This window comes from Budorcas taxicolor, chromosome 11 (genome assembly GCF_023091745.1).
Source record: "Budorcas taxicolor isolate Tak-1 chromosome 11, Takin1.1, whole genome shotgun sequence".
NCBI classification, from domain to species: domain Eukaryota; kingdom Metazoa; phylum Chordata; class Mammalia; order Artiodactyla; family Bovidae; genus Budorcas; species Budorcas taxicolor.
This window is the reverse complement of record NC_068920.1, coordinates 52772283-52791556: the sequence shown is the minus strand read 5'-3', so window position 1 is coordinate 52791556 and position 19274 is coordinate 52772283. Positions and strand designations below refer to the sequence as shown.

Sequence of the window (19274 nt, the reverse complement as noted above, 5' to 3'; positions counted from 1 at the left end):
GACCTCAGACACGGAGGATGCTGGACCTCAGCTGGGGGTGGGGGACGGACCTCAGACCGGTGGGGGGAGGGGGTGTGCTGGACCTCAGACTGGGGAGATGCCGGACCTCAGACATGGGGGATGCCGGACCTCAGACGGGGGGGATGCCGGACCTCAGACAGGGGGGATGCTGGACCTCAGACGGGGGGATGCTGGACCTCAGACAGGGAGGATGCCGGACCTCAGACCCGGACCTCAGACGAGGGGTGCCAGACCTCAGACGGGCGGGGGAGGGTGCCGGACCTCAGACTGGGGAGATGCCGGACCTCAGACGGGGGGGATGCCGGACCTCAGACGGGGAAATGCAGGACCTCAGACAAGGGGATGCCGGACCTCAGACGGGGGGACAAGGGGGATGCCAGACCTCAGACTCGGGGGATGCTGGACGTCCCCCCGCTGCACAGCACTGTAAGGGGAGGCTGACCGCGCTCTGCACTGCCGGCCACCCCTGCTGCGGGACAGCCAGTGGCCTGGGGTTGGGGCTAACGGCTGCCTTAGAGAGATGCACTGGGTCAACCAGGCCTCACTCAGTAATGGCCGTCAGATGCCGCCGCGAGGGCAGAAGACCGCAACAGACAGAGGCTGAAGAGGCTGGCTGCGAGACAGCAGGCCAGCGTGGAGGGCGGGACAGAGCGCCCACAAACAGAAGAGAGGCAGCGAGAGCCCTAGCGCAGTGCCGGGTGCGGGCCCCAGCGCACGCGCAGGACGCCGGCTCCACCCCCATCCTCGCCGCCAAATCCGTCACCCGAGGACCGACTCTCCTGCAACCGAAGACAGGAAACAAGCCCCCAAATAATTCTTTCACTTGTGTAGTACTTTCAAGGGAAGAAATAATTCTCATGACAAACAGAAGCAGACACTATGACAAGAGCATCTGACGTGGCCTAAAGACAGTTTCCAATTATGGGATCTGAGAGGGAGCAGCAATGTGAAAAGTGTGTGGGGGGGAGAGGGGTAAATCATTGTTTTCTTCTCCACATTTTCAATGAAGTACTGATTATCACTGCTGCCTTATAACAAGGACCCACAGGAAAATAGTATATCCAGACCTGGGGGCTTCTGCAGAGGACACCAGACAGAAAGAGCCAGACCTGAGGCTCGTTGAGATGGAACCTACAGATTTTTGTATGAAAGCAAAACAAAAACACACAGCAGGTGTGCAATAGGTGAGACAGAAACAGATTATCATTTTCATAAACAACAGAGTACGTGTGGGCTTATCCTCAGGACATTAAACCAGAGTCCTCGCAAGAACAGAATTTCACCGCTAAAGACAGGGCTCCTGGGAGCTGCCACTTGACCTTGAGGTAATTAATCAAACATGTTCCAACAAGCCACGGGACCTGGCTACCCCGGGAATGCTCTAAGGCTATAAGACGCAAGGTGAAACCAGGTACCCATTTAAAAGTGAAAGGTTAAACACAGTATAAACACCCTGTCAGGCCATTCCATTAAAAGGCAACATTACAGTGGAATCTGAAAATCAAAATAAACTCACAAATACGTCACACAAATTCAAGTGGGCGGGCCTACCTAGGGCGCAGTCAGAAATAAATGAGACTGACAGAAGTGCCTGAAACGGCAGGCAGGTCTGTTCACTGCAGCAGAAAGGCAGGTTCTTGAGGGAGCAGCTGAGGGGTCAGGCCACCGCCAGGAGAGACCAGCCCTTCCCCAAGCACGGCTCCCACCACAGCAGCCCCGAGGTCTGGACAAGTGACCGCACTCCCAGCCCTCAGTGTCTCCTCCCATCAAGTGAGGGGAGAGCTGCCGAGTTCTCAGGCCCCTCTCCACCGCTGTAAATCAGGGTGAACTGACCGCGAGAAAATCAGCACCTAAAATTTGTTTTGTGGCAAACTATTCGTTAATGGCAGTAATTTCATCCCAAAACATCCTGAACATTCATCCAGCCACATTTACTAAAAATTGCAAACATCAGCATCGGAAGAGATAAACGGACGGTTCACGTGGAACCATTTTCTTCTTACCATTCCGGGACACGTCGAGCTCCACCAGCTGCATGAAGTTGGCTATTTCTGGAGGGAGTCGCTGGATCTCGTTATCGCTGAGTCCAAGCTTTCGTAACTTGACTAGCTGGAAAAATTGCTGAAAGACAAAACAGGTTCATGTAGGTCTCACAGATATTTGCAATGCAAATTTTTTGCCCAATATGGAATGCAAAACAGTATGTCTTCTCTGGTCTTCCCTGGGGGCTCAGTGGTAAAGAATCTGCCTGCCACTGCAGGAGACATGGGTTCGATCCCTGATCCAAGAAGATCCCACATGCCGTGGAGCAACAAAGCCTGTGTTCCACAACTACTGAGCCTGTGCTCGAGAGCCCACGCGCTGCAGCGACTGAAGCCTGTGCGCCCTAGAGCCCGCGCTCTGCAGCAAGAGAAGCCACCACAGTGAGAAGCCCACGCATCACAGCCAGAAAACTGCCCCCACTTGCTGCAACTAGAGAAAAGCCCGCGCAGCAAATAAAGACCCAGCACGACCAAAAATAATTAAATGTTTTTAAATGTCTTTTAAAAATTATCAAGGACTGTACCAATGTCACTTTCCTGATCTTAATACTGTACCATAGTCACGTGACCATGTAACCCCTGGGGTAAACGAGGTACACGAGACATTTCTGTGCACAAGCAACAATTATTTCAAAATTAAAAATTTTTCACAATGAACAAGTAACTCAGTGAGAACAGTAATGGCTCCTTTAAAGTATCCAGTAGGTGGTCACATTTTCTACTTACGGAAACTGGTATGACATCCGCTATGTTAAGTAAAGATATTTGAAAATTAGAACAAAATATTTCTTAAACATTTCAAAAGAAATTCCTGTGCATCAGAAAATATATAAATATCCCACAAGTGTGTGTAGGAGAAAAGGAAATATTTTTGGTCAATCTAAAAAAGAGCCTGCACTGGATCCTTGCCTTAACCATGGCACACAGGGCAAATGCCTTCTGCCCCACACCCTTTAAAAACTGTACTAAAATAGCATCAAAGGAATTTATAGGGAGATGGACATAGACATAAAAATACAAAATAAAGGGATGAAGACAATTCAAGATGAGAGGGGGTGAAAAGCAAACTAGACATGTGACAAAATCCTTGACGCAAGGAAACAGATGAATAAAATGGCAGCAAATAAAAGAGTCACAACAAAGCTGAACTTTAAGCCTGTGGAGTGAGCAGCCTGTGGAGATTAGGTACAGGTATCTCTGAAGGAAGGGGCTTCCCTGAGAGCTCAGGTGATAAAGAATCTGCCTGCAATGTGGGAGACCCCGGGTTCAATTCCTAGGTTGGGAAGATCCACTGGAGAAGGGATAGGCTACCTACTCCAGTATTCTCAGGCTTCCTTTGTGGCTCAGCTGGTAAAGAATCCACCTGCAATGTGGGAGACCTGGGTTAAATCCCTGTGTTGGGAAGACCCCTGGAGACGGGAACAGCTACCCACCCCAGTATTCTGGCCTGAAGAATTCCATGGACTATATAGTCCATAGGGTCACAAAGAGTCAGACAAGACTGAGCAACTTTCACTTTGGATATAAAGACAATTAAGTCCCCACAGCCCCTCTTCTGGCTTGCACAACTATGCAGGGGACTGGAAATTTCCTCCAGAAGAGCTGACTGTAAGACCAGCTAAAATCAGGGATGAGGCCACACAACCGGAAACAGGGAAGGGGGTCAGAGCTTGCTCCATGAGATCTACCCCCTTCTCCCTGCAGCCAGGTTTCTCAGCAAGAAAACAGACAGACTTACGGACACAGATTATAAAAGAGGGAAGCCCCAGGTTATTAGCCCCATTCAGGCACTCAGAGCTTCAGTTCTGTTTTTTAATTCATGTGCCTGAATCTCATTTAAACAAAGCCAAAGTTCTTCAGACACGGATAAATAAGAGGAGGTGAAGCAGCCATAAAAGAAGAAGAAATAAACCCTAAGAAATTAAAAACTAGTGCAGCATCAAGGTAAGAATCCAACAAAAGCGATGAAAAATAAAGCTAGAAATCTCCCAGAAGGGACAATAGAAAGACAAAGAGATGGAGAGATAGAAGAGGGAAAAAAAAAAGAGGATAAGGTTGCAAGGTACCACATCCGATGAACAGATATTCCAAAGACAGAAACATACAGGCTGCAGAGCCTAAGTTTCCAGTTAAAAAGGCCCACCACATGGCCAATTACAAGAACGAAACAAAACATACAGGAACACCAAAGAATATAACTCCAGAAATAAGATGATTCTAAAAGTTTCCAGAGGCCAAAGGGTGGAGAGAAGGGGAAGGGGTTCATAACAAAGGACTGGGACTTAGAAATGGCATTGGACTCAACAGCAACCTTGAAAGTAAGAAGGCAACAGAGCAATGCCTTCAAAATTCCAAGAAAACATTTCCAACCCAAACTCACATACCCAGCCAAACTATCAATCAGGTAGGATGAACGAATGAAAGACATTCTCAGACATACACAGTCTCAAAAGAGTCATCTTCCTTGCACCGTTCCCAAGAAGCCATCAAAATGTGGAAGCAAACCTAAAAGGAGGAAGATCTGAGATTCAGAAACCAGAGAGTCAACCAACCAGAAGGAGACAGAGGCTAAAACAGTAAAGGCTGTCCAAGACGGCAGCCAAGCAGCAGGTCCCAAAAGCAGCCAGTTTACACTGGAGAGCATACAAGGGCTCTCAGAGGAGAGCTTGGAAAAAAATAAAAATAAAAACACATGTGAGGGATTATCTGACATGTCTGGAAGTATCAGGAAATTTACTTGGTGACAAATTAGAAAACGAAATACAGAAAACAAAGCAAGCAAAAAAAGGAAAGTGAACGTGAAGTCGCTCAGTCGTGCCTGACTCTTTGCGACCCCATGGACTGTAGCCTACCAGGCTTCTCCGTCCATGGGATTTTCCAGGCAAGAATACTGGAGTGGGGTGCCATTTCCTTCTCCAGGGGATCTTCCTGACCCAGGGATCAAACTCAGGTCTCCCGCACTGCAGGCAGGCGCTTTAACCTCTGAGCCACCAGGCAAAAGAAGGAAGGAGTTATCAATCCCAGAAAAAAAAACACAGAGTAAAAGCAGATATAAAGTCAAAATACAAGATTTGACTATGAATAATATTTATGCAGTCATAATATTTCAATATTTATATATTGTTAAAAACAAATTTTATATTATGTCAGTATTGAGAGGATAGGAAAGAAACCTTAAGTGCTAAAGACTCATCTTCCACAGAAGGAAATCAGTAAATCACTAAATAGTATTGTGTAAAAATCAAACTATAAAAGCAAGCCATTTAGCAATGTGGAAGCAAATGTTATAAAAAATCCCAGAGCTGGGGGCTCTCAAAAGCAAGACACTGGAGTGGGGGAGGGGAGGACAAGAGATTTGTGGGATTTTAAAAATATTATTTGCATATATTACCTTGCTAAAAATAGAAATTGAATTTACAAAAGAAAACATCTCCACTAAGACAACAGGGTACTTCCAAATGATAGTTATGAAGGCTGCCAACATTTAGTAAGCTTCATCGGTTTTTTCCTTTGGTAAAAGGGATTGTAACTTACATAATCAAAAAGAAGGCATCATCTTTTGGAAACCAATTGGGCAATACAAAACATAAAAAGTTTTCAAGTCCACTGACATTGTACCAACACTTTTGGGCATCTGTTCTTGCAATATAATTGAAAATAAGAAAAAGCAGCTACGGTGCACAATATGTTTCTGCATTCTTATCACTAGAAATGAAAAGCATATCAAATACGGGAAATATGATTAGCATGTTATTAAGAAGTCAATATTAAGCAACCAACGATTACTATAAACACCAGAGAACTTCAAAGAGACTGACGATGCAAATATAATTTTAAAAGAAGACAAAATAGCAGGTACGTGATGGAAAAGCACATGTCCCGTTGAGAAGAGAACACAGGGGAAAGTTAGCTAAGAGACAAGGGAAATGCAGGAACAAGTTTACTTTTTAACAAGAAAGATATTTTTAAATGAACTATGAATCTCATCAAATGAATGCTACCAATTAGCTATATATAATAATGAGCGTGCTCAACAAAAGGACTAATCCTTTGGAGTTCTTCAATCATAGAGCTGAAATTTAATTTCTTAAGGAAAGATTCTGAAATTTCTTTATGTGGGTTATACTAAAGCATTAGCTGACACAAAAGCCATTCAAAAGAGTCACATTTGAATAACAGAGCTTATGCCAGTTGTTCAAAAGAGTCTGACAGTTTCATAATGCATCCATGTGTTTACTCAGCCATGAAAAGCTCACTTTGTTTTCCAGGAAAGCTACAGCACAAAAGCCATCACCAAATCCATACATTCGAGGACCGTTCAGAAATAACACAAGAAACCAAGTCAACCAGGGACTTAGACTGTCAGTGGATAATAAGCTAGTTTTATGCCTGTGGAGATGACAAGCTTCAAATCCCAATGTTCAACAGAAATCCTAATTTAATCCTAACTTTAAATCCTAATTTCAAGCAAGCAAATTTAAGTTGTTTTGCATGTTAAAAACATCCTCAAAAAGGATCTGTCACAAATACTACTTTATTCAACTGGGGACACACAGACCAGATAGAGAAACGGCCCTATCCAACAGCATCCCACAGTGAAAACAGCGATTCCTCAATCCTTCCCTCATCATCCTGATGGGACCCTAATCTGGCATCCAAATGCTTTAAATCAACTACATTCTGTAAGAGAGACACTATATCACTAAGACTGCTTAAATCTTCAAGTGTTGGACTTGCAGATAGTCACGGAGGAAAACTCCAAAACTGTATAAATCCTTCTGCCTTCTCTGGGATGAGCAAAGGCCCACAGGAACAATTCCCACGGCAGTCTTGGCAGGGCGCCTCGGCAGGGCAATCACGTGATGGGGCACACAAACACCATTCTTCAACCGCACCGTGTTGATTACAGCGCCCTGGCCCACACCGAGCACATTCTGTACAGTGACACGCAAAGAAACCCAAACTGCCTTGGCCTGCGATGCCGCAGCACAGTCTTCTTATAGCCACCATTTTTCTCAGTAGATACAGAGTCTTTAATTTGGTTGAACAGCGTGTTTCTTTCTCCCATTCTCCATTTCTAACAAGATTCTTTTTCCTTCTCTTGATAAAGTGTTAGTCCCTCTCCCTTCTTCTTAGGAAATCGGAGTCTTAGAAGAGCTGAGTCCTTTGCTATCACCATATGGCCAAGGATCGACAGTCTCCCCAGACTTCCCCATAAAGTGGGGGAAAGATGAACCACTGTTGCAGACTCACCTGGGGGATGACAGTTTAAAGAATGGGACTAAACTCCTGAAAAGCCGTCTGACTCTGAGCTGTCAGGACACCAGATTAACTCACAGACTTCCTTCTGGGTGTCTTCTAGCCCTTCAGCTGTGCTTCCCTGGTGGCTCAGGGGGTAACCAATCTGCCTGCAATGTGGGAGACACAGGTTCAATCCCTGGGTCAGGAAGATCCCCTGGAGAAGGAAATGGCAACCCACTCCAGTATTCTTGCCTGGAGAATCCCATGGACGGACGAGCCTGGTGATCTACAGTCCATGGGGCCGTGAAGAGTTGAACACGACTGACTGACTACTTTTCAACCCCTTAACTAAACGCTGACCCCTTTCCACCCTACCTAAGTCTCATCACACCCCTGTCCCCAAAGACCTGAACTGCCTTTGTGGTCAACCAGCTTGGCAAAGATATTGTAAACCAATGGTTCTAATCTCCAGGTGAGAATAATCATGTTACAGTATCTATCATTTTTATCACCTGGCAATGTTCTTCACTATGAGACTTATAAAAAGTGATCATGACTTTATTACCCAGAAATTCTTCTAGGTATGTACTTTGCATACTTGTTTAAAAAAAAAAAAACTTTCACATATATTATTCTAGTATATTTTATATATTTGAATGTGCTTGACAGAATTATTCATAATTGCCCAAAACTGTAAATAACCCAAATACCCATCAATAGTACATCTGACAGAAATATATTCTTACAATGAAATTTTTCATGGCAATGAAAATAAACTTACTCTTAGAGTACAGAGAAATCTAGAAATAATATTCAGCAAATAAAATCAGACACAAAAGAAGGCACACTATATTACTCCATTTATATAATGTAGAAAAATCACCAAAACTAAACTTCTTTGTTTAGAGATGCACACAGAGGTGGTAAAAACTATTTTTAAAAAAGGCAAAGAGGTGATTAGTATTAAATCAAGTTAGTGGCTACTTCTAGTTGTGAGGGAAACATGGTCAGGAAGGGCATGACATGGGCTTCAGGAGGCCTGCCAATTCTAAACCTTCTAACCTGAGTGCTACACAGGTTTTCATTTTATAATTTGTTGCGAGCTGTATATGTATGCTTTTGTGCACTCTTAATATATGTGTGTTTTATTTCACAATAAGAGAAGTTTTAAAAGTTTTAAACTACTGATTAATCAGAGAGAAAAAATGCCAGACAATTAGGACTAATGACATCAAATTCTTCACCTTGACAGAGGTGATGATAATGAAAAGCAATGACACTATGTCTGGAGGAGGAGAAATGAAAAGGCCAACAGTAACCACAACAGTAACATTAGAAGGATCATGCCGCAGCCATCAGCCGTCACCCTTTACTGTGGGATTCTCTGTGCCCAGCAGTGAGTTAAGGACTCCACTTGGGTCATACTCTGTAGTCATCTCAACATTGCTACAGAGCTAACATCTATATAGAACGGTCACTGCTGCACAACAAACCATCTCAAACTCAGTGACTCAAGAGCAACACGAGTTTCTGAAATTTCTCACATTTCTGTGGGCCTGCTGTTTTCACTTGAGCTCACTCATGCCCTTTCACTCAGCGAGCGGCTCAGAGGGGCAGGAAGACCACCACCCCGGCCTCAGCTTATGGTTTGCTACTTGGGCCAACACCCAGCTGGAGCTCCTCCGCTCTCCACAGGCCTCTCTCCTTTGCCATATGATCCAGCGGCTCTTAGACCGGCATTCAAAGGGGGCAGAGTATGGGAGGACTCTCAGAGCCAAAACCGTGAAATCTGCACCATGTCACTTCTGCCGCAGTGAGGGGAATGGGGAAATAAGTCTCCACCGGTAGATGGAAAGAGCAGCAAAAATCACACTGAAAAGAGGCTTGGAAGGGGTGAAATCTGGTAGATTACATGGTCTACTGTAAAATGAGGTAGGGGCCTCAGAGGTACCACAGAAGACCACGTATAAAAACCAGACAGACTATCCTATAAAACTCTGATTCACCCCGGAGTAACGAGTTTTCCAAAGGAAACCTAAACAGAAAATGTAATAATATACTGGATAAAGTTTGGTTAAGACATGACTTTTAACACATGAGAAAGTTAGAGGGAAAAGACCCAAGAAATATTCACAGAAGAATAAAAAGATCCATTAGCTAAAGCAGAGAATTCAAAGGATCTCACATCCAGAATTTGAATTTGAAAGGGTTTCAGCAAACACTCAAAAATAAGAACTACTGGCGAAACAAGTGTTAATAAGATACTTTTTCTACTGTGTTTTGGTAAAGAGGTGTGGAATGGGAATGTCCCCAGGGGAATCACTTGACTTCCCTGGTCCTCTGTTTCTGTAAAAAATAAGCATTAAATGATCTAAGGGCTCTTTCTAGTTCTAAAAATGTTAGAACTGCATTTCAAAATATCTTCAATGTACCATAAAAAACATGACAATCCTATTAGCCCACAATATAACAAGCATGCACTTAAAAACGAATAAAATTACAGAAAGTAGATTAGCGGTTGCCTAGGAAACGGGAAATGACTGCTAAGGGGTATGGGGTTCTTTAGGGGGCGATGAAAACATTTTAAAATTAATTGTGGTAATGGCTGCACAACCCTGCGAATATACTAAAACCACTGAATCGTGAACTTTAAGTGAGGGAATTGTATGGCCTGTGAATTACATCTCAATAAGGATGTCAAACTGCACACAGAATTGACAGATGTTGATAAAGAAGGAATCCCCCTTGATAATGAAAGACTAAGCTAGGAACCCAACCAGTCCATCCTAAAGGAGATCAGTCCTGAGTGTTCATTGGAAGGACTGATGTTGAAGATGAAACTCCAATACTTTGGCCACCTGATGCAAAGAGCTGACTCACTAGAAAAGACCCTGATGCTGGGAGATTGAGGGTGGGAGGAGAAGGGGATGACAGAGGAAGAGATGGTTGGATGGCATCACCGACTCAATGGACATGAGTTTGGGTGGACTCCGGGAGTTGGTGATCGACAGGGAGGCCCAGCGTGCTGCGGTTCATGGGGTCGCAGAGTCAGACACGACTGAGCGACTGAACTAAACTGAACTGAACCTAAGCTAGGTACCCACACTTTTTTATTTAATTGAAGTGTAGTTGATTTACAATGTTGTGTCAATTTCTTGTGTACGGCAAAATGACTCAGTTACACACACACATTCATGTTCTTTTTTGGATTGGTTTCCATTAGTTATTTATTAAAAGACCCTGAATATAGTTCCCAGTGCCAAACAGGAGGTCTCTGTTGTTTATCTAGTTTATGTAGTTTGTATCTGCTAATCCCAAACTCCTAATCTATCCCCCCTCACCACCCTACTTTCCCTGCTGGCAACTATAAACTTGTGTTCTGTGTATGTGAGTCTGTTTTTGTTATATAAATTAAGTTCAACTGTCTTGTTCTCTTAGATTTCGCATATAAGAGATACCATGTCTCTTTCTCTGTCTGACTTCACTTCTGTAATCTCCAGGTCAGTCCATGCTGTTATAGAGTGGCATTATTTCCGTTTTTATGGCTGAGTAGTATGCCACTGTATACATGCACCACGCCTCCTTTATCCAGTCATCTGTAGACGGGCATTTAGGTTGCTCCGTGTCTTGGCTATTGTAAGAAGTGCTGCTGTGACCATGGGGGTGCAAGTATCTTTTCAAATTAGAGTTTTCCTGGACATTTTTATTTCACTGGGCTTCCCAGGTGGCTCAGTGGTAAAGAATTTGCCTGCGGATGCAGGAACCACAGCAGATGCAGGCTCAGTCCCTGGGTCAGGAAGATCCCATGGAGAAGGAAAGGGTGACCTACTCCAGTATTCCGGCCAAGACAATCCCACGGACAGAGGAGCCTGGAGGCCTACAGTCCATGGGGTACATTGCTACATGTGCCAGTGAGGGCAAGTTTTTCATCTCCAGTTCACTGATGAGGAAACAGATTTCAGCAACATTACACAGCTCCCAGATGCTACTACCAGTTAATAACATTCTTTCAGGAAAATTCCAAGGCATACCCACGTTGAGGGATCACAAAATAATAAATTCTCAGGTAACTAGCAAACAAAAAACATCAGTGAAACTATATTCTAGTGAGCAAAGTGAAACAAAGTCCCGGGACGTGAGAACAGGGGCTGGGTCACACTACAACGCTGCCAGTGCTGTGGGGAAAGAAACCAGCACGCTGAGGGGCCCGCATGGCAGTTCAGGCACAGAGACCAGGTGTGAAGGGGAAGAAATCCAGACAGATGGAAAGAGATTATCTTCTGGGGGCACCTGGGCCTGGAATGCTAGCTCCAGATAAAGCCTAAGGCCAGGGGAAAGGCTGAAAGACAGGAAACCAGTACACAGAACTGGGACCAGCTCAGTTTAGTCGCTCAGTCCTGACTCTTTGCGACCCCCTGGACTGCAGCACGCCAGGCCTTCCTGTCCATCCCCAGCTCCCACTGCTTGCTCAAACTTATGTCCATCGAGCTGGTGCTACCATCCAACCATCTCGTCCCGTCATCCCCTTCTCCTCCCGCCTTCATACAAGTTTACAATATGTCAGAGCAAAAGGGACATGTCCATAAAGAAAAAGCTCGGTCTACTTTTGGAGGCAAAGGAGGAAACATCCCCCACAGCAGGGCAGCCCTGGCAGATTTCAAAAAAGACTTCCCACACTGTCTGTTCAACTGGCAATTCGAACTCTGAATGATTTTTAGATAGACATACGATGAAATTCAAAAGAGAGTCAAGAATTTAGAACACTGATTCACAAAATGGGAAGCTGATGTCCACGTCCCACTGTCTGGACCAGTGCACAGATGATAAACATGAAATGAGATAAAAGGTTCAGTCACTCCAATAACACTAGCCACCCTCTCTATAATGGGAAGCAGGAGAAATCTATTTCCCTGCTCACTGATTCGTCCATAAGACAAGTAAGTGGAACAGATCACAGGGAAAAAAGTCTCCTGTTCTAAAACACAATGTTTCAGTCAGTTCCTGACTGAGTGGCACAGGTCCACGTTCTTCAGGCAACAAAGAAGAGTTGCGTGTTCTTCTCCTTGAGTGGCCCCAGAAGGTCACAGGCAAATCAAAGTTCAGAAAAGCAAACGCGCTTCCCACTAGAGCTGGCCTGTATACGTGAGCGCTTACGACAAAGGTGTTTACTCTACTTGGAATATTTCTTTTCCAATTTTTCTGTCTCTGGTCTCTACTAACCATTTTACCGTCTCTTATTTGCTAACAAATTTTCACATTTTCAAGGTGCTTTCATTACATTATCAAGCTGGCGTCATGAATGAACAGTAAGGAGGATACGAATGCCCTCGGTAATTAAAATAGCTCAGGTGTGAATCACTGTGAGAATCATAAAACCGGGAATGCTTCATTTATGGTGCTATGGTCACAAGTCTGCGGATGAGGATGGAGAGGTATTGGCAATGGTTTGGAGAAAAGAAACATTCATTGAGAGTACGAGGCTCTCCTGTGCTGAGAACCCTATTGAGGGAAAGCCGTGGGCACTGGCGGGCAGGCTGGTGGCACAGAGAGAGGAGGGACGGATGTGGACTGAGCAGGAGAGGCCCAGCGTGGGGGGGTCAGATACCGCAGCAAGAAGGAGATGTCAACCTGAAATCTAACAAAGGGGAAGGATTAAATACAGGCTGGTCAAGCAGTGAGTTACTGCATGACCATTAAAAATGTTTCTATGCTATGCTATGCTATGCTAAGTCGCTTCAGTCGTGTCCGACTCTGTGCGAGCCCAGAGACGGCAGCCCACTAGGCTCCTCTGTCCCTGGGATTCTCCAGGCAAGAATACTGGAGTGGGTTGCCACTTCCTTCTCCAATGCATGAAAGTGAAAAGTGAAAGTGAAGTCGCTCAGTCGTGCCTGACTCTTAACGACCAGGCTCCTCCGTCCATGGGATTTTCCAGGCAAGAGTACTGGAGTGGGGTGCCATTGCCTTCTCCGAAAAATGTTTCTAGAGAATATTTAATAATATGATAAATCCGTGTGTTCTAGGATTATGAAAAAAATGCAAAAGTATAGAAACTGTATAATGCCTGTTATGCTAAAAAAGTAATGCTGAGACTTACTTGGTGGCACAGTGGGATGAGACTCTGCCTGCCAATGCAGGGGACATGGGTTCGATCCCTGGTCTGGGAAGACTCCACGCACCAAGGAGCAACTAAGCCTGTGGACCACAACTACTGAGCCTGTGTTCTGGGGCCTGCAAGCCGCAACTACTGGGCTCAAGTGCTACAGCCCCCGAAGCTGGCACACCTGGAGTGTGCTCCACAGCAAGAGAAGTCACCGCAGTGAAAAACTCCACAATGAAGAGCAGCCTCTGCTCACCGCAATTAGAGCGCGCACACGCGAACACAAGGACCCAGCGCAGCCAAAAATAAACGACCAATTTTTTAACGCAATACTAATTTTAGTGGAAAAAAACACTTTAAAAAGTTAAATCTGAGAAAAAATAATTTTAATTCAATGAATAAGGACCACTCGGCTTTGGGGTACCGATGTTTTGTACCATAAAAATCCAAAGCCTATTTATCTGAAGGAAGAGTTGATTTTCCTTTAAACTTGAACTGACTTCAAGCAAAACTTGAAGGGAAGGCGCTAAGACCAGCTTACGCACCAAAAAACAGCTCTTCCAACAAGAAGTCAAACAGATAATCAATTCAGATTATTAAAGTGGTCTCATATTTTGACACAGGATTTTGAATAAGGTTGAATTTTTCACACATTGTACTCAGGAAGGCATTACGTGACTCAAGTGGAATAAAATCCTGTTTGGGGGACGTCTTGTCTTGGATTCAATACAACTCTTCCAAGCTAACAACAGGACTACACAGAACCCACGCGCAGGGTTCTGAAGTGCAGGAAAAGACGTCAACAGACGCAGTCCTTACTCTCAGGAGACGCCCAGGAGTTGACACAAACAGTAGTTACGACACAAGGGGGAAAGTGGAATCATCACAAGTGAGGCTCAAAATACTGTGAAAGGATAATAAATGTCTTGTCTTTAGCTACACCTGATACGCTTCTTTAGGTTAAAAAAAAAAATCAGGCTTATTTTATGGTCAATCACGCCACACCAGTAAGATCAGTTTCCAATGAGACACCACTTAAACATGGGTTAATACTTTCAGAAAAACTATTAGGAAGACTTGCTAAATTTTCTCAAGAAATATACCAACATTTGGGTCAATGCTCTGCGTTCTTCCAGGCTCAACTAAGAAAAGATACAGGCAACACTAAAGAAGGCCCATCCTGGATGAACAGAATTCTGCCAACTGCCGACTCGCTGACGTTTTCTACCTCCTGAAGTAATAAACTGAGAGCACCCTAGCCAAGGGTTGATCTTTCCAGATAGCGAGCAAGAACTGGAGGAATCCAGTCACCGATGAATTAATAGCGCGCTATTAACTCTGAGTTACCAGATCACAGTCACTCAAAACTCTGGGCAAGAGTCTCTTTTGCTAACCACAAAACTCATCAATACCTCTGTGGCTTGATATCTTTAGAATAACGACAGGCCTAATTTGTGAGTCTTTTTCTATATAATCTGAACGAATCAGACTGTATTGCATTATTTCCCCTGAATATTCAGCAGTGGTCCCAGTGAAATCACACCACCAACTCCACGGTGTCCCAAACCAGCCTGGGTCCCGAGGCGGAGGAAGCGTCCATTAGAGAAACCTCACAAAGACTCCAAGCCCTTCCACGTAGGAACTTTTATTTGGAGATACCTCACTGTGAAAACAGTCATCGTGCAACTTTTTGTTACAACAGACGCAAAATATAATTGTTCGTTCACATGAATGTCAGTATAAAACCATGTCTTGGATTTGAAGCCTGAAGACGTGTGAAGGTCGGCACAGCACGTCCTGGACTCCTGGGCACTATCTGCTGAGTGCCCTCCATGCCATGCTGACCTTCAACTGAGAAAGGGAGCCCTTGGTTTGGTCTCTGGTTGGCAGGAGAGCCTGTGTTTGATCCGATGCTGACAGGGGTGGAGGGGGCTGGGACAAGACTCTGTGTTAATGACAGAGAAGCTGTTGGGATGCCCAAAGGAGGAGATGCAATGAAAAAGTGCACAGAACATTTGATGACACGGGAGGAATTTTTAAATGTCCGTCAATGTGACTGGAAATAAATCAAAACAGAAGAATGTCCCCTAACCTTCTAAGGTGACATGTAACGGCAGTTTTGGTGCACACTAATCATAAGAGGTAAGAAAAGGACTTTGTCTCTTATCCTCAAAAACACTGGAGATGATCACACTGTTGTAAGCCACTATCAAGAGACTTCTGGGGCAGTGGGGGGAACCAGTGAATTTGACAGATGCCCAGAATCCATGTTTTACGAGCTGCTGCAGGGCTCACCCCCTGCAAACATTTTCTAATATATTCTAAATACAGTCTGTAATCACAATTCAAGACTAAAATTTCATAATTCAGGAACTTCAGTATGAGTGTCTCGCTCCGCCTAGACAGGCTCGGGTTCCCAAATGCGTCTAGCTCCTGCGAGAGCGGCCTGGCGTCTTCAAAGGAGATCCTCTCTCGTGTTCAAACTTCTCACACACAGTAAATGCACTTTGCTTCCTACTGGCTGCCCCGACAGCTAAGCGAGAAGCAAGATGGAAAAAACCAAGAGCAGATTCCCTAGCAACTCCCAAACAGTTACGCAAAAACACGACGGAGCTCCTGCCCATCCCGGCGTTTCAGCGCCACAGACTGAACAGATACTAAGTTCCAGTGTTAATCCAGATGAAGAACCACAAACACAAGGCCTAATTTTGAAAACTTTCTGAATCGCCCTACTGTAAGGAACAAGAGAAACCACTAGTGTCCCCCAGAAAACACTCGGCCCCATGGTCTCCATCTAAGTAAACGCTTTGCGTGGGGAGAGGGTGGGCAGAGCTCTCTCCCAGCCACTTCTTCAGGCTGTGCTTTTCAACATGCTTTAGATTTTATTTCTACTGTTTGCCAGCAACCTTGGTCAGAGGCCACGCGACGTGCCTGGCACTGGCCCAACATCAGGACACACAGCAGGGCTGGGGGTACCCAGGCCCCCCCCACCAGCCACTCCACTCATTCGGCCCAACAGTTAAGGACTTGGTTCTTCTGTTGCCACCAAGCTCTGCAGAGAGGTCCTGGCAACTGCTCACGCTGCCAACCAGTCATCCCTGCAGGATAAGAGTTTACTCAGTGCATCACCTCACGAATTGGCAGAGTCGGAAACCTTCCATTGCAGCCTGTGACCAAAACGAACATTCAGGAAAAAGGGAAGTCCTGAAAGAATCCCAGAGTGAAGCAGGAGAGGCAGCTGCCTTCCTTCAGCTCCTGGACCCCAGGAAACAAGCAAGAGCTCCCAGGTGGCCTGCTATAATGGTGAGGACTACCCCCCATAAACTCCAGGGGCAATTTTCTGTGGTAGCTTCAGGGTTCCAGTAGGTTCTGTGCTATCACTTCCCCAGCCTCCAACTCCCAGCCCAGAGTCCAGCTTTTTACCCAGGTGCGTCTAATAAAAGGACACCAGGTCATCCCTTCAGCCCTGCCGTGGGGTCCCATCAGCACCATCCATCCATTCTATCTGCACCAATGGAATCTGAGCCTGACCCGGCTCTCTTTGGAAAGCACCTTTCGCAGCACTGCTGACTCCTGGCTGGCTACTCACTGATCATTTCTTTTAAGGTCAATCCTCTTGTATGCATAGGTCCAAGAGATTTAAAATTAAAATGCTACGTGATCAGAGTGGATTTTGAAAGTCTAATTTCAAAAACTTCAAACTTTACTTTTCACAAAAGTAACTCTAAACTAAATACGAAATGCCCCTAAGATGCCAGGTAGCAGGCTGGGGGCTCTATAAACATTGCCTCACTGGATCTTAAAAACCACCCTAAGCCCAGCAGCTACCAGGAGTTCACAAATCATGAAAGTGCTGCACAAGGCAACGACACCTGGGCCCCCTTACACAGGCGTCAGCAGCAGGGTCCAAACGCAGGTCCAAAGTCCCCACCTGTCTGCTATGATAAACAGAGGGTCAAGAAGCACTGTGGGGCCCCAAGTCTGCAGAGCTGGCTCCCCAAGTTACTGGCTGTCTGTGTGACCTCAGGCAAGCTGCTTAGCCTCCCTGTACCCCGGTATCTCCATCTGTAAAAGGGGTCATAACAGCACCCATCCCTCACTGAGCAGCAGTGACAATTGTATGAACAAGTCCAGGTCAAGTACGTAGAACAGTGCTGGCCTAGGAGAAACGTTTCACAAATGTTAGCTGTAATTATCACTGCTATCCCTCCATAAAACACCCCCTCCTGACCGGGGTGAAGCCTAGAGGCGGATCGTTTCCTCCGGCCAGCATGGTAGCCGCACGCTGACAGGGATGGGGCGTTGTCCGAGCAGGGTCCCCACCCAGAGGTCGAGGGGCTCTCGCGTCAGAAGGCTTTGCAGTGCGATAAACTCAGACTGACTACAAACTGCTGCAGTACTTTATAAACTGAAGCCAGTCATAAGCAATGTCCCCCGTAAAGGAGTAGCATCTTTCAAAGAGGAAAGAAGGCATGATCTTGGTAAATCTACCACTCAAACGTCAACAACTAAACTTTTGTTTTGTGACCTTCTGGTCTTTTTTAAAAAAACTGTAGTAATTTATAAACATAAATGTATCCATTTAACTGTTTTTAAGTATACAGTTATGTGGTGTTGGGTGTACTCACAGTGCTGTGCAACCACCACTTCTATTTCCAGAACTTTCTCATTATCCCAGCCAGACTCTGCACCCAGTAAACAATAACTCCCCAAATCTCCCTTTCTCCAGCCCTTGGAAACCATTGATCTGCTTTCTGTTTCTATGGATTTGCCTTTTCTGGATATTTCCTATAAATTGAATCATACACTAAAAAAAAATCCTATATACCTAAGCTACTAAAACTTCTCAAATGTAAAATATATAGATCCAACCACAGCGTTATGCCCTTGGATTATCCTGTTAGGATGCAGCTAGGTGCTAAATGAGGACCACATCCATACATATCAAGACTTCTGTTATTTTCAAAAGCAGAGAAAGACCACAAACAAAAAGACATTATTACACATAAATCAATAGACTGCTAAGACCAAATGCTTACAGGACCTGGAGAAGGGACCTTAGATGTTAGTGAACAAGTCCAGTCACCCCCAGTCTACTTAGTACTAGAGCTACTATCCAAATAAGGCAAGTAAATTCAAAAGCAGCTATTTCCAACTCATCAAATAATCCAAAACACAATAAAGCAAAAGAGTGAATGAAAACCAACCTGAAAGGGCTGGAAGTATTTCGGGGAAGCCTGGGGACCTCGGGAGGGCAAAGTCAGACAAGACTTCAGATGGGCACACGGGTGGGCGGGGAGGCCAGGAGGCCCGCCAGGAGGAGGGCGGAGCCCAGGCAGGTGGGCGGGGAGGCGGGAGGCCGGCCGGGAGGAGGGCAGAGCCCATGCAGGCAGAGGCCCTCTGGGTAGCGGCCCCTACAGAGCCCTGGCCCTGTGATGACCAGTAGCGCAGGCCTTGGTGCTCCAGAAGCCAAAGGGATTCAGGCTCCCTGCCAGGGCCACTGCCTGGGAGTCTAAGGATGAGAAAGGAAGGCGAGCGAGTGAGGCCCACTGCCCATGTCTCTCTCCCTAGCCTTGAACCAAGACCACCCACCTCTCAAACAAGCCGCGTTCCATGTTCCATACGCACACCTGCAGGTCAGGGGTGGAAGCTCAGGGTACCCCTCATCTCATCACAGCTTGTCTGACCCCCAGGGAGCCTGGATGGGTCTTCTCGAAGCCCCCAGCAGCTGACCCCCGCTCACAGAACAAGACGCAAGCCCCAGAGCTACACAGTCTGGCTCTCATAGCCTGGGCACCTTCTACTGACAGCATTATCATTTTCTGTAGGTTGTGGCAGTTTGTGAAGTGCTTCCTCGTACTCCATGCCACCCA

The 19274-nt window shown here is 45.5% G+C and overlaps 1 protein-coding gene across 1 annotated transcript in view; it reads right to left on the bottom strand.

Moving 5' to 3' along the window:
* Window positions 1–19274, bottom strand: part of LRRC1 (leucine rich repeat containing 1) — a 130745-nt gene that overhangs the window by 80044 nt on the left and 31427 nt on the right. The window contains exon 2 of the mRNA XM_052649245.1: window positions 2025–2142. Coding sequence (XP_052505205.1) covers window positions 2025–2142 — 118 coding nt within the window. The remainder of the gene's footprint in view (window positions 1–2024; window positions 2143–19274) is intronic.